Consider the following 16,350-nt stretch of genomic DNA (forward strand, 5'->3'; position numbering starts at 1 on the left):
TCTTATTAATAATAACACCCATAATAAGAGACATGACAGAGAGAGCTCATGAGTAGTGCCATCACATGAGGAATACTGAAGGAAAGCCAGAGGGAAGTGAAATGGCTAGAAAGATAGCAGAAAAGACAAGGGATAAGCAAGACAGAGTTAAATACCAGACAGAAATCATCTGTCTGCAGTTTCCTCTTTTATACTGGCAAGCAAAGTGACAGTGCAAATAATGTAGCAAATAAAAGGTAAGAAAATTTAAAATCAGATGCATGTTTCTAAAAATGCTGTCACCATAGTACAGAGAAGTCTTGGAGGCCACGGAAAGACCTCTCAAGAGAGGTAAAGTGGGATGTTTTCAAAAAAAGCTTCCAGCTGACATTTAAAGGCTTGTCAAACACCACATAGGTGTACTTCAAATAAAAAATATATACAGCCATGTCTCCAACAAATGAAAGGACATATTGTCTTGTTCCCACATGAAAATGTATGATGTCCGAATTTGAAATCCAAGAACAAAGGTGCTCATGCTACACTAGATCACACATATTCAATTAAGCATGCGCCTTGTCTCCTCCCTGCTCATCAATTATTCTCTTAAAAGGAGTCGGGTTTTCTTTCTCCCTACCAATAGTGCAGTGCTCTCCGTTCCAGCCCGGGCTGCATTCACACTTGCCATCCCGGCAGGTCCCGTGCTCATTGCAGCGTGGGTGACACGCTCGCTGATCACAGGCTGTGCCCATCCAGCCCTCCTCGCAGCGGCAGGTGCCTCCGACACAAATGCCGTGTCCTCCGCAGTCCGCTGCACAAATCTCTGTGGGAGAGGAGACAACAGAGAGGAGGGGATATGGGTGGAGAGAGAGAAGGGAGAGGGGGAAAATCCAGAGTGTTATTGTCAAGAAAAGCAGACACACTTCACTACCTCACCTTATGGGGCAATGAAAGGAATTCCTAGAGCTCATAACACTAATCCTTCCTGACAATAAGAATCTAATAAGTATATTACAAAAAAGAGATGGACATGGATTGCAAGGGTCTGCTGTGATTGATCCTCCTATTTGCTTTCTAATTCTCTTGCATTCCTCAAGCTTTTGTGATGTTCAAATCCAAAGGGGAAGGCTCTCCTAATACGCAGAACGGAAGTCACATTTAATTAAAATCTGGTTAAGTGTGGAAACAATGTGCTGATAAACTACTGAAGCTAAAGTTAAGTGCTTGCAAAGCCAGTTTATGACTTCTGAAACCACGGTTTTGGGGTGGGATTCATTAAAATCCTTATTCTCTGTTTAAATTTAAGAAAGGGTATTTTTATTTATACCAAATCTGCACATCCTATGTCCCTATTCTCCTACTACCCATTAAAAATCCCCTCTCAGACATTCAGAGGTACAATCGTATCTTTTGTGAGCCACATGCACTAGAGCTGATGGGATGGTGGTTGTTCCCAAGTCTTATCAGAGTTAATGGAAGCACAGTCACAGCTGGATATTTTGGTACTTACCGCCAAAAAGCAAAGACCTAAAGGACCTTGCCTTTTCAGGGATGATGGCCTTCCCAAACCTCCCTGAGCCCTAGCAGGCCTGAGGACATAGGCATAATATTTTTATCCAGCACTAGACTTTTGCCTAAAACCTGGCATAGCCTTGGCATGAATTTGGGAAACATGCTTTTATCTACATTGTATTTGTCTGGAAAAGCAGAGACTTGGTGGAGAAGAGATACCCATGAATCAGGTGTTAAAGTGCCTGTTGCCACCATTACCATACAGGATTGATTTCAAGGAAAAAGACAAAGCCCAAATACTGATGCAGTGTAACACTGCAGATGAAATGAAATTAATCTATTTCTTCTCCAGACTCATTACTTGGCTGCTACTTTCCATCTCTCCTAAGCCCTGACTATACTCTCCCTTCCTCAACTGAAGGAGAGGCAATTCACAGTATTTCAGCCTATAAGGCCTTCTCTCTGACTTCTGCCTAGCGCTTCTAAATTCCCAAAGGTTTTGACCTCAAGCCTTTAGCTTCACTAAGCCATTTTATAGATTTTACAGGGTAAGGATACAATTTCTTTTTGGGGACATGGAGAAGTGAACAGAAGAAATGCTGAGCAGGACTGGGCTGGAAGCACAGAAAGGGGTACCAGGGTACCCTGCAATGTGCATTTTTTCTCTGTGTTACTGGCTGCATATAAAATATTCAAAACTACTCAGCCTGCATTAACATCACACCTGACTGAAATTCAGCCACACTAATGTTTATTTTAGTCTTTTGCTAATGAATACCCCATTTACACGACACCTGGGCTGTTCAAGAACTTTTGATATGCTCCTGACATAGGGCTGGAATACCCACTTCAGCTCCAGTAGGAAAGCTCCTTGCAGCTCCACCACAGCAGAGAGCTGTGAGGTCTTTAGCCCCTTATGATGAACAGAGAGTTCTTTGGAGACTAGTAATTTATGATAGGAACAACAGTAATGCCTTGCATGTCTAGAAAACACCTCATTTTTCAAGTGAGAACAATATCTAGCTCTTGCTTCCCAAAAAGCTTGGGGTGGTGGAACAGTTTTCAGTAAAACTCCTTTTACTGCAGCATTGTGGATGTCTCCAAGCCCTCTCAAACATTAGTCCTATATGCTCAAGCCTCCTAGTGAAACAACTCAGGAGTTCAAATGGGCTAAAGACACTCAGGAACTTATCTGTATCATTTAGAATAAAACTTGCAAAACTATTTGGATATCTTGGCCCCTTAAACAGAGCATGTGCACATACCACTTTCTGTTGAGATGTAACAGAATCTAATGTAGGATTTATTGGAAGCAAATGGAAATTACACTATCAAAAAATAAAGGCATGGCTGAGGAAGGGCTCAAGTTGCTGTCAGAAGTTTTTACTTTGCATCTGGCATTGAGAGACAGATTTTCACAGCTCCTAGCTGCGAGGGAGGTAATATCATACTACAGTACTCAATAAGAGCATAAGGGATGGGCAATTATTGAAACTCATCCTTGCTGAAGGGCTGGAGTCCAGACAAATGTTTTCTACTTTTTTCCTCAACTGCCAGACAGCACTGCAATGGAGCGTGGGCTGGTCAGGGTGGTGATGAAAACACATGACCTGCAAGTTGGTTAATATAGCAGTAAAGATGCACTTAAAAAAAAAAAAAAAAGTAAATTTGGTTCTCCTTGGCTGACCTGATAAACAAAGTCTAAAGGAAACAGTGGATTAAAAATCAAAAGCTAGATTTATACTGCTAAAATTTCAGCAAGCTGACAGGAATACGTTGAGAAAATACGAAGTCTGGGAGTACTGGTATTTAAGCCCAAACTCCAAAAATTATTATTGTAGCCTCTGGTGCTTTCCAGCATGCCTTTACCATAGGGCTACTCTAGTTAGACTGCAATCCCTTCTCTGGTTACTAGTTTACATTCTTTATGCATAAGCATTGAAGCTGGATCTCAGAATATCAAATAAGATGCAATTTTTCTTGCTCCCAGCTTACCAAGCAATCCAGAGGATGCCAACTTGGTCACTTCACACCTTCATTATATCCTGTTCTAACTCTTTGTAAAAAATTCTTCCTTATATCTAGTCTAAATCTACCCTCTTTTAGTTTAAAACAATTATCCCTCTTCTTATCATATAGGCTCTATTAAACTGTCTGTCCCCATCATTCCTGTAAGTCCCTTTTAAGTAGCAAAAAGGTCACAATAAAGTCTACCCAGAGCCTTCTGTCCCTCAGGCTGAACAACCCCAACTATCTCAGTCTGTCCCCGTAGCAGAGGTTCCTCAGGCCTCTGATTATCTTTGCATGCCAGGTGGGGTCTCACAAGAGTGGAGGGGCAGAATCCCCATCCTCACCCTGCCGGCCACACTCCTTTGATGCAGCCCAGGGCACTACTGACTTTCCTGGGGTGTGAGAGGAAAGGTCATGGCCAGGTCATGTCCAGCTCTTTGTCCATCCCAAAGTCCTTCTCCTCAGGACTGCTCTCATCCCTAAGCCTGTACGGATACCGAGGGCTCCCCTGACTCAGGTGCAGGACTTTTCAGATAAAGTAACCAAGGCATAAAGAAGGAAAGTGATGGATCCACAGATAAATGTGAACTCTGAGACAGGTGCATGAAAACTGTGATGTCCCAATATGCAGTCTTGTGTCCTACAGCTAAGATGGAAACGTGAGATGTCTACAGATTGGTGGTGGAGGAAAAAATCCCAGAGGTAATAGGAATAGTGACAGTCAGAAGCCTTCCTGGAGTTATTTAAAGGTGTCAAACTAGGATAATGGAGTGCATTCAAAAATGGTGAAGAGAGAAAAAAAATCATGTTCTGAAAAGAAGAGTCTCTGTGCAATCATTCCTATGAAAAAGGATGGAAAACCCCCCAGGACATTTACATCTTGACTGAAATATTTCTCAGACAACATGCTGCCAAGGAACAGTCTTGCACACGTGGGCCAGGGATATGCACTGCATGGTATAAACAAACAGATCTTGGGCTAACCCAGAAAGGGAATGCTGAGAACATTTTGGGTTTCATCTCCCACCCAGCTGAGACCCCAGCCAAACCACCACCCAGGCACACAGAAGTGTGCAGGTTCCAGGTTACGAATGTGTAATTCATATATAATGGATATATGAGGTGGTTTGGACTCCCAGGCCCCAAGGGCTGTAATATAGACTCCCAGCTGTGAAAAACACTTGTGAAACAAACTACTTAGGACAGTCACCCTAAAATGTAGTTTAATTATTTCTGAAAGGAAACCAGGAGCCAGAAACTCTCAAAACTAAATGTTCCACTTAGTGCCAGCTTAAAGATAGATGGGTACCCTACAGTTTAAATAGCCTTACAACACACAACCTGCTACATACCCTGGTCCTTTACAACACAGCCCTCTTAAATGCTCACAGGTTTCTAATGAGCAATTAAATTGTCAGAATAGTTTTTACTTTTCTTCTGGCATGCTAAGAAATTATCAAAATGGATTTCAGATTAAGCTTCCACTTAAATACATGTCTTTTTGGACAGAAAAAGACAGCTAAGACTGCTTTACAGAAAAGTGCAGGTGAATAGTTTATTGTCATTGAGTCCCAGGGACAGAATTTGTCACCTCTGTTCTTATTACAAACTGCATTTTTTGGTACATTTCCCAATTCTGTTGTTAAAATTAGAGGACATGATTAGCTACCATCTGAGCTGCGTGAACAAATGAGAAGGAAAGCTTTTAATTCTCCTATTACAGTATTCTCAGACTGGCCAGCTGCACTATATTGCTCCTGCCTATTTAAGCTTAGTTAGAACGCTCTGCGTGTGCATAAAAGATCTGCCTCTAAAATATTTCACACCAGCTGTTCCCAAAAGGTGACTAAATATTTCCTTTCATCTTTAATCTCATCCAGTGTTTGTATGAGCAGCTTAGCCACTCCTTATCCTTTCCTAGAAGTTCACTGTTTTACCTCATTTCAGTGTAGCTCTCCAAGCTGTTTGTAGTTCCTTGAAGAGAGGGGATCCTCTGAGTAAATCTGGTGCCCAATTCTAAGAGCAAATATGAGGCTTAAGGTCCTCAAAAAGTACAATCAAGCAAAGCACCTCCATGAGAAACACCTGGACTCTAAGTATTACCCTAAATTTTGCTCTCTTATGTTTGTACTTAACAGAGGGTACTGATGGATAGTAACTGATTAATGGATGCAGACTTTCTTCTAAGGAATCAAGTTCCTATCAACAATCCCATGGGGGGTTTTGTCACGTTCTTGTCTTGGAGTGATGTCTTGCATTGCCTGAATCTCACCTCAAGTTATGTCAGTCTTGCCTGAAGAATTGAATCGAGCCTAATTGCCCTCTGTGGGTCAAGAAGGAAAGAGGTATAGTTCAGAGAATGATTCCCTTGAAACCTCTTTCATGGAGAATTTCTGGAGAAGACGGTGCTCAAGGCATTGTTGAGCTTGGGGTGGTTCACCCAGAGGTCCCAGGTTATCAGAAACATTATTCTTAGGAAATGATAATGACATTCCAATATGATTCTGCTCATTTTTTATGCAAATAATCAATAAATAAATGGCTCATCTTCAGTTCCAGGACCTGCTCTGTTTTAACACTGTTCAACTGCTCATCCCCACCAGGAATCAGCCCATTACTGGGGCTCAGAGGAACCTGTTCAAGTGGAAGGTGCCTCTGCCCATGGCAGGGGGGTAGGAACTAACTGACCTTTAAAAACCTTTCCAATCCAAACCATTTTGTGATTCTGTGAGCCCAGACTCGAATGTCTGCTGGCTAGTTTTTAGACAAATAGTTTTCCTTTTTTTTTTTTCCTCATTATCTCCTCAAGACTGGGCAAGGGACTTCCCTATAGTCTGTTAAAACTGCCTCAGAATTCTTCAAAGCTCTCTTAAAAATCCTAATCCATCTTGAATCCTACCCAAAATCTTGACAGTGGCTGCTGACGTGCCGTAACTTATCCACAGTGTGTTGATGAAAACTGTAATGTAATTTTACTCTGACTCCATCAGCACGTCTCTCTCTGTTGTTGTTCACTTAAAGTTTAAGAATCTCAACTATCTGAGGCTAAGATTATCCTTTTTGTTCTGCATTTTCACTGTGCCAGCTATAATGAGGTCACAGTCCATTAACAGCACTTCAGAAGTTAGAATACTAAAGCAATTACTCCGACAAATAAAAAAAAAATTGTACCTGCTTCTCTCTCTCTTTTTTTTTCATATCCTGCTAAAAACTGGCATAAATCTGTCCCCTTAAGAACAAAAAGTCTGATATGTTGTCTTTGATATTTCAGAAGAAAGTGGGAAAAGAAACCCATCAAACACTAACCCAACAATGTAGTGCTTTGCTCATGGCCCTTTTTAATTGATGGAACAGACACAGGAGCCTCCAACACAGGAAATGGCATCATTCAGAATTTCACATTATTTTCACATTACATTAAAGACTGGAGTTGGGAAAGGGATAATGATGTTAATTTGTGCTTCATTTCTAGCAAATCCATTTTTACATGTTTACCCATATCCCCCCACATATCCTCAAACTGGCTTGACAACAGTTTAAAGCTTTTCAGCTTAGAGAAGAGCAATGCAGATGAAAAAATTTTTTTAGCATTTATGTGATGCAGAATCAGAGATTTAGCTGCTTCTGACCTGTCTGCTAAATCCTTTAATAAATATGGATTTAGTGATAAAATGTAAGATCAGGTGAAATTGCTCAGAGCTTCCTGAAAACTGGGTCAGTTCCACTGACCTTCAATATATTAATAGAAAATTTAATAATTAAAAATCTGCTGTAACTAGGATTTTCCCATTTCAAGTTGGCTCATTTGAGGTAATTTCCAGCCTCAGACAGATTTTTTTTTTTCCAGAAAAGCACAGGAGAGAGGCACTGCACAGAGGTAAAAAGCTGAGTTTGGTGAGGAGCTAAGCCTGTTTACACAACCTGCTTTAGAAGGCAATTTATGGGGAATATCTGGGAAAAGCAAGAAATATATAGATGAAAAAACCAGAAGGTTGTGAACAGAATGATTTAGATAGCAGTGAAGTGCTAAAGACATTCTTTGTAACAAAACACGTTTTGCAGTGTTATGAAACTCTCATTCCTGTGATTCGATAACTCTGTAGTGACATGAACTCCTGTGCTGTTACTGAAAGAGACATAAAGCACATTAGCTTTTAAAACCATCCTTTTTACAAATGTATAAGGAAAGGATCAAATTAAGGAGCAAGAAAAAACTTGAAAGAAGAGGTGTAGATTTTCTGTCACTGCCAGTAGCTGATCTGCACCATGAAATCCTCTGAAAACCATCCTGGTTTAATAGTGATCAGGGAATGATTGTGCAAGTTCTGTCCATGTCATTAATTGAGGGATGCATTTTTCCTTCAGAGATCATGTCCTGAAAGCAATCTCTGCATAATTTAATGCCTTTAAACAAATAATCTGTTTATCTATTTTTAAAGCATACATCAAATATGTAAATATTACTAATGTAGAAATAATAATAATTATTTATGTCTATAAATATAAAACCTGTCCTCTTAGGAGAGCAATTAAACTTTTGGTACTTTGATGACTCTCTGCTCCACTCAAGGGCCTCAATGTGTTTTACACAGCTCAGTAAACTGAATGTAACTAAAAGGTAACAGCTATTTATTTTCTTTCCATGGATGAGGAAATCATGATTAAAGGATGCTCTCTAGAGACTGAAAATGAATCCACCAGCTTTGCTATCACCCCTCATCAGGAAGAACACTGACCCTCAGCAATGGCTTTGAAATGTGACTCGGACACCTGAATTTTCACCTCCTGAACACAAAGCCCTGAGGAGCATCCCAGAATGCCTGCATTGGGGAATACACAACCTGCATTAGAGTGACCCTAACCAGGACACCTGAGTTGGCCTGAATGCTGATTCTTGCCAGCTCTGCAGGAGGACTGAGTACAGGTCTCCAACACATGTGCAGGAGGGATAACTCGGCACCTCTGCACTTTCAGGAAAGACTGGGTATGCACAAAGGAGGTATAAAACACAGAAGAGGAGAGAGATTTTTCACTCAAAGTGGTTAAGCTGTATCTAGGAGAAGGGTTGGTGAAAATCCTTGATAAAAATAAGGACCCATCTCCAGCTCTGGCCCTCAACTAGATCCAAAAGTTTAACCCCACTTCATTTTTTTTCCCCCCAGTTTTCTCCTGGTATTTAATTCTTTGCTGGCATAAACAGCTTTGTATTTAAATGAAAGGCTTCTGCAAATCCCCTTCTATGTCTCATTTCCCTCTGGAGATCCAAATCAGGAACCAGGGTGCCTCTGAGATACCTCATTTGGAGATGAATAAATAATCTGCAGAGTAGCTCCTCACCTGGTGCTGAGCAGATCCAGGAGATGTGTCTGTAACTCCCCTGGAACTCACCCTCCTTCTCCAAAATGAGTAATGAAGGGGTTTGGTATAGTAATATACTTAAACTGATGTATGTGTGCCCTCCAAGACTGAGCCTCTAACTCTGTAACCATATAGGATTGAGCACAATGGGATTCTTGGGAATTCTTGTCAGTAACAGTGAGAACAGGAGCACAACAGACACAATTAGCAGCACAATGTACACTGGTAAAGCTGGGATGTCTTTTAAAAAAGTATCTCACTTTGAAGTGCAATTTTGGCTTGCTTTGTATTTGCATAAAGGTCTTCCAGTTCCTGTCTGGAAAGTTGTAATTCTGTGCGATGAAATTCCATTAAAGTGCTGTGGTGTTTTTTATCAGCTGATACTTCCTACAGTATTTATACTCCTTTTTCATCCTTGCCTTAAATGGTAAGGACTGACCATCACTTTCTGTCTGAAGCATCTCCTCTATGGCTGTGATTTACTTTCATATTCATGTCAGCCTTCCATTTATTTATTATTATGAACTGTACTTTAAACTGCCTCTTGCTGTTGAATAGCAGGACATGAAATGCCAGGTATTGTCAGGCTTCAGTCCTGGAGCCGAGATTTATTGAATAAAAATAAATATCCCAAAGTGCAGGACTGTATTTTTCTCTTTGATGCTTAATTGAATCTCTATGCTTTCTGGGATGTGTTGAAGCTTCCCAGAAAAGAAACAATTTCTAATATATTAGATGAAGTTCCTAAGAAAGAATTCTTCCCTGGGCTAATTTTGATTTCCCTTCTGTCCGCAAGGAAGAGATAATTTGACAGCAGAAAAGCATTTTGCTCATGCTTAAACAGAACTGATTTATTTTCCAATTCTGTATATTTTGTTTTTTTCTAAAATAACTTCAATAGATCAGTCAACAGTGTGTGCTGAAGTGATCACAAGCTAGATTTGCTTGGGATTCCCTTACTCACAGCTCAGTCCCAATATGGATTCCTTTCTCTTCAGACAACATTTTGCCAAAGAACTTAGAAATTTTATTGTTATTCATCTTTTTCCAAAGGAAACACAGAACACGTATGAAACATGCAGAGCTGACATATCCCAAAGTTAGATGTCTGTCTATCCACACAAATGAGATACAGCAGTAGCTGTTCCAGAGGGTTCTGCTTGCTCTGCTGTCCATATGCCTCAACACTGATCCGAAAAGGATCACATTTACTGAAAAGCAGCAGAGCTCTCTCCAAAGAGCTTTCTAACTTTTGTCTGTCAACATCATAAGAAAGTGCTCATTAGTGCAAATTGTGATGATATGTTTTAGAGTGTGAACACCTTGTAATTTGGAAGGGGGCAGAGAGAATATACTAATTCCAGTGCATCCACTTCAGACAGCTTATTAAATCATGGATTTCTGGGCTTTAATAGACACTAATCCACTACATGACAATCATTGGTCTTATATTGTCTTTTTCTTTGTTTAGCTTTTATGTTATTCTGTTTTACTGACTCACAGACTCTTTTCCTTATTATCTAACCTTGGACATTCTAACTGAGAATGATACATAGAATCCTTTGGATTAGAAGGGACATTAAAAGACCAGCTCATTCTTTCCTCTACACCATAGGGAGGGACACCTTCCAACAGAACAGGCTGTTCAAAGCTCTATCCAACCTGGCCTTGAACACCTTCAGGGATGAGGTACCCACAGCTTCTCTGGGCAACCAAATTCAGTGTCTCAAATGTGATCTGATGAACCTGAAGACATCCAATGAATTTTTGCAGGAACTCTGATTGTGATGAGCTCCAACTGGGTTGGAGTGTAAGGTGACAGTCACAACCAACAACAGCATGGAATTGACTGAATGCCAGCGCAGAAGCCATGACATGGAACGTACAACCATCTTTGTTAGGCCATGAGTGGCTTTATCCAACATAATCAAGGTAGATCATGGCAGAGACTGACTCTGCACAAGTATCACCCTGCTGATATTGCAGCAGTATCCTGGTTAAAAGTAGGAATAGTCAGCAGCAGAGGTCTAGATTCAAAAATTAAGAGGCTCCTTTCAAAGGAAAAGATGCCAAAATTTGGTCATCTGAGACTTAATGATAGAAATTATAAGTTCTCAGTGATAAAAGCAAACATGCTAATTGCTCAGTCATCCTCAAAACATGATACTATAACTGTACTCTCCTTTAAACATGGAATTTAGTATCTTGTGGTGTTGTGAAATTTTTCAAACTAGTCAGATTGACATGAGTCCCACTGATTCCAGTACAACATTGCTGTTTTCAGTCAGAAAAGTCCACAACACAAAGCATAATTGATCCAAACAAAAAGAACTTTTGAGCTCATGGTGTGACTGCTGAGGTCACATTTGGAGATAGGGAAGAATGCTAAACTGAAACTGGCATGCTGGGAATTAGCCCAAATCATTGCAGGAAGCAAACAGGGGATGGAATAGTCTTCCCACTGCCCTTTGTAAGGGTCCATAAATTTTCACTGATTACTGCTGATACAAGAGAGAAGCTTTGCTCATCACAGAATGCCTAAGGTCAATGAGAACCAGGGACTGCTTGTTACATGACTGGACACACACTATTCTCAGCCTGAGACATGACTTAATCAGAGCAAATGCTTTGTGATCTAATGGTCAGAGACAGACTGATGATATCATTGCTTCCACTGGTTTTGGCCAAGTCTGAAATGACAGCTAGAACACAAGTTTTTAGTTCCTTCAATCTTCCCTTTGTCGTTGTGTTTGACCAAGACTGCATGGACTGCTGCAGAGAAGGGGTTAAAAGGAAGATCCTAAACACATCCCAGAGCTGACAGAAGTTTGATGCATCTCTGGTTGGCTAGGAAAATGTCCTAAAACAATTTCTCAGCTATCAGACTTAAAGCAGAAATTCACATTTGAAAGGTAAGTTGTATTTTCTATCTTAGTGGGAGTTCTCTCCCTCCCTTTATTATGTCCCTTTCATCTGCTGAGCACAAAGATACTTGGACTTTTGAAGAATTGGACTCACCACAAAAATAACTGCAACCCACTTCAACTATTATCTTTTTTCCACCACATCAGGGTCTCCTTACACACATTTTTAATAAACAAAAGGAAAGGGAGTAAAAGGATATACAAATGAAAGCCTCCCTGAATGCTTTTATTTCAAAGGTTTGGGCAGATTTTAGTCTTTTATTGCATTTTTAATAAAAAGCTTAGAAGCCTTTAAAGGCTAAGTTCCTCTTGGCAATGGGTAGGCTAAAATCTGCACTCACAAACTCAGCTACATGAAAAAATTCATGTTTTTCACAATGATAGTTCTTATTAACACTGTTGATTCTCTAGATTCACTAATTTCTTCACAATCACAAAGCAGATATCTGCCAGGCAGAACCTGTGAGAGCCTTGTGTGTGCACTGGTCTGCACATACTCTTCCTTTGAGAGAAAAGTTACTTCTCTCTGTACAAAATGGAGAAGATCACAAGTTCAGAAATCAGCATGTTATGCTTCTGCAAGGCAGAGGATGAAATTCCTGCTGGTACAAAACATTTCTTGGCTTTCAACGACCATTAAAGGACCAAAGTAAGGCTTTCAGGGCTGAATCTGCAATTTAGGTATTGAGCCAGAACAGATTTTGATGGTATCTTCTGAAGACCAGCTTTGAAGACACTGTGCTACCAAAGTTTCAATCACCCCAGACTAATGTTTCCTATAGGTCTGCCAGGGTAGTGAGATGAACAAGTTACAAGATGAAGAAAGAGCATTCAAGGTGGCTTTTGATTACATAGCCTTGTCTGGTGACTTTTTCTTTAGTGATGAAGATGTTTATCAATTTCAGGTGTTGCATCCTGAGGTTTGGTTCTCTTTTTCTTCCTCATGTGTTTTAAAGCTAAGAAAAAGACAAATCAACAACTTCTTAGGCATTAAAAGCAGTCTTGGTCTGCAGCATGCTACAAGCCTCTACCACGTCAGAGCTCTTGTTATATCCATCTTTTACAGAGACATTTTTACCCCTGAAGAAAATGACTATTTAAAGGAAGACTTTATGAATATGAATGTTTTCTAAGGATCTTGGTGGCCTTGGGCATGGCATGAAATTAACATGGGATTTTGTTTGCAAAAGTTGACACCAGTAAGCCCAAGGAAATAAAATTTTATCACAGATATCACAGATGTTGTGTTAGCTGTTTGAAAATGGGATATGACATGGTGTGATAAAATGTATGAGAATTGCTTCTGTGACTGTGTGTGTGTGTGTGTGTGTGTGTGTGTGTGTGTGTGTGTGTGTGTGTGTGTGTGTGCAATAGAGTCCTGCACAATTCCTGGTGAAAAAAAGACATTGTGATGTAAAGATGCATCTACTTCAGCTTAACTCTTTAAAAGTTCATTCTTCATGATCTCTTTATCTATTAATTGGATTAGAAAAAAGATGCCTGTTTCAGTGAACTGTACCAACTTTGTGGTGGGGAACTCTTACGTGCTACCTGAAAGACTGTCACTATTGTTAATCTATACTATGAAATTAATACTAAAAAATTCAGTCATTACCATTAACTGATACAGGTCTTAAATCCAATCATTCTTTGTGAATAGCCTTCAACTGCACAGTAAATAGGAGCTCTTCCACTGACTTCAATTCATTGTGCAGTAATTTATAAGAATATGGCTTCCCTGCAACCAGAGACATGGATTCACACACCATGCTAGTTTTATTTTAAATCCAATTTGTCAACCTACTGAAGTAAGTAAAGTCATGGAAGGTGGGTAAATACCTGGTCTTCTCCTACCCTGTGGCTACCCACACTATTTCTCCACTGAGCTTGGAGGACAAGTTTATCTGGGAATATCTGCCATATATAGTTCTCCACAACAAAGAGATTGATAATTTGCATTTGCTCAAGGCAAATTTTAAATGCCTAAACATTTTTGTGTTCGTAGACCTTCATAACAAAGTGCGTCAGTAAGTCACTGGGAAGCAGCATTTCATCCCTGCCACAGTGGGGACAAAAGGGCAGTCATAAAGTCAAATGGCATATCCTCAGAAAACCATGTTAGCAGCAGAAGGGATGAGAGGAGCAATAATAGGACCAAAGTACTAGATTTCATGAGATATGGTCATGCAAGCTCAGCCTCAGTCTCTGGCCAGGCACGCTCTCTCAGTCTTTTCAAAATATGATGTAAGATATCATAACTTCTTACTTCTTTACTGAGCCCCAGCTTCCAGTTTCTAAGTCTTATCGTTAAATGTGCAGCCCATGATTTTATGTCTCCACTGGCAATTTAGGACTAACACATACAAAGTACTATTCCTATTACTGCTTTTCTCCAGTGTATTTTTAAGGGTCTGAACTACTGCCTGGATGTCAACTGTGCATAAACTGCATGAGTCATTACGAATGAGTGATGGAGAAGGGATCCTTATCTGCATACAGGTCAATCTACAACCACAGACAACTGCCCAGAAAAAGTCAGTACACTTAAGACACAGAGAACATAATTTCTATTGCTGCTTTGTATATTCAACTTTGCAACTATTTGAATGAACACTATGCATGTAAAGATGTCAACTACCAAAGACAGAACAGTGCGAAAATCACTGATTTAAACTTGAGGAGAGTGAAGGACAACACCAGATAACTTAATTCCTTTAAAAATGATTTTGCATCCAAGCCTAATACTGTTTTGATGGGCCTGGGATTATACTGATGCATCAGTGAGATCCCTCTGGTAAATGGTGCATTCCCCCAGTGCAGAAGACATGACTCACCTACTCACTGCACTGCAGTCAGCAAACATGTCTTATGGTATGTGGTGTGCTGCCTCTGGATTTGCTAGAAATAGCCCAGTTTAAATAGGTCAGGAGTGAGACTGCATCACTTAGTAAGTTCTGTTTCACACTGCAGAACAAGGCATTTCCTTCTTCCCACTATACTCATAAAATAAGAGGTTAAGACACCTGCCCCATAATGGCTTCATTAGTTGCCAGATAGGGCTCATAAGAGGTGAAGGGAGATAGCTCCTCAAAAGCCTGGGATACAGAGAATCTGTGATAGCACACTGGAGGAATGGAGATAGGATAAGTGGTTCCTTAATTCCCTTTCTTTTACCAAGCATTGCCTTGGACTTTTTAGCTGAATGGGGTTATAAAGGCCTTTTTTGAATTTGCTTGTGCAACAGTACTAAGATGCAAAAGGGAAGTGATTTAATTATCCCATGGAGAAAACAAAATACCACTTTTATTGCTTAGTACAAGTTATCTCTTGGAATTACTTCTGTGCCTTTCTCTAAGATAGTCTTTCTAGTATTTGGGATTCAGCCAAAAAAACAGTGTATATTGAGGGAAAAGTGATTCTACAAACTGTCCCTTCCAAGAAATGGTGGAATATGTTTGAGAAGCATTTTCCCTGAGTGACAAGTCTAAGGTAGTATGACAGCAGCCCCATCTCAGCAGGTCTTGGCAGTGGGCAGATAAAGAAAGCAAAAAAACCCCAAACCATATAACTACTTCTTCCTACAATGCAGTTCAGAATGGGATTCTCTCACAAGAGAATGAACTCCATAGACAGCTTGTCTATGAATGCTAAGTGGAATGAAAAAAGATAGTATAAACAGGAAATAGAAATCTCTGTAATATTATTGTATTGTGAAAAGTGAGGGTTTTAGCCAGTAATCAGTGTTCTCTAAAATTACCACCAAAGGCAGTTAAAATCTACCTACTTAGCTGAAAGACTCAGTCTAAGGTTCAATGAGGCTCAAGTTTTACTTTCTACATATGACAATCCACAGACTTCAGCTACTGCTTCCATACTGCCTGATAACCTAAATGAATACAGCATACAGCACTGTAGATAGGTGCTATTCTTAAATTCAAGGCGGTGAGAGCTGGAAAACCTACTGTGCCTGCTCATATTCTGGGTTTTCAGATAATTATGCTGTTTTCAGGGTTTGCCTCTCCATGTGGTTCATGAAAGAGGCCATCCTTGGCAAAAATCCATATGGGCACAGTTCTATACATTTCATTGGGACTCAACACAGTTCTAACTGCTTTGCTGAGCTGAGGGTGATTTTTGCAAGTACTTAGCTCTTTCACTTAGTAATCCTTCTGTTCTGTTTGGTCCTGCTTTATAGGACAATAAAAATCTGTCCCTTTTATACCCTTCTACAGAACCTCCACCCCAGTGGGCTGGGCAGCGTGTTATTACATGCAATAGCATACCTGCTCCCTCAATTTTAATGATGCAAGAAAAGGACCACATACCCTGTGAGTAAATCTGTCTTTCAAATCAAATCATCAATTCAGTGGAAAGGTCTGGGCTAGAAATGGAAGTTTACAAATCATCTTAGCTGTGATTTTAGCTGTGAGGCACAATAACCTGAATGTTACAAGCAGCTCAGTGGGAAAAAAGGTCTTGGAATGATGCTCAAGTTTGTCTCAAATAACTTCATGCTACCAAAGAAAGTTTGCACTAGATGGATTTATAAAAGCAGTATAAAGAAAAC

At 40.1% G+C, this 16,350-nt stretch overlaps 1 protein-coding gene across 3 annotated transcripts in view; it reads right to left on the reverse strand.

Moving 5' to 3' along the window:
- The window catches only part of TENM4 (teneurin transmembrane protein 4), a 593,501-nt gene that overhangs the window by 120,310 nt on the left and 456,841 nt on the right, over positions 1 to 16,350 (reverse strand). For all 3 annotated transcript variants that reach the window (XM_050973321.1, XM_050973325.1, XM_050973318.1), the window contains one exon: positions 617 to 802. In XM_050973321.1, the coding sequence (XP_050829278.1) occupies positions 617 to 802 (186 nt within the window). The remainder of the gene's footprint in view (positions 1 to 616; positions 803 to 16,350) is intronic.

This window comes from Serinus canaria, chromosome 1 (genome assembly GCF_022539315.1).
Source record: "Serinus canaria isolate serCan28SL12 chromosome 1, serCan2020, whole genome shotgun sequence".
NCBI classification, from domain to species: domain Eukaryota; kingdom Metazoa; phylum Chordata; class Aves; order Passeriformes; family Fringillidae; genus Serinus; species Serinus canaria.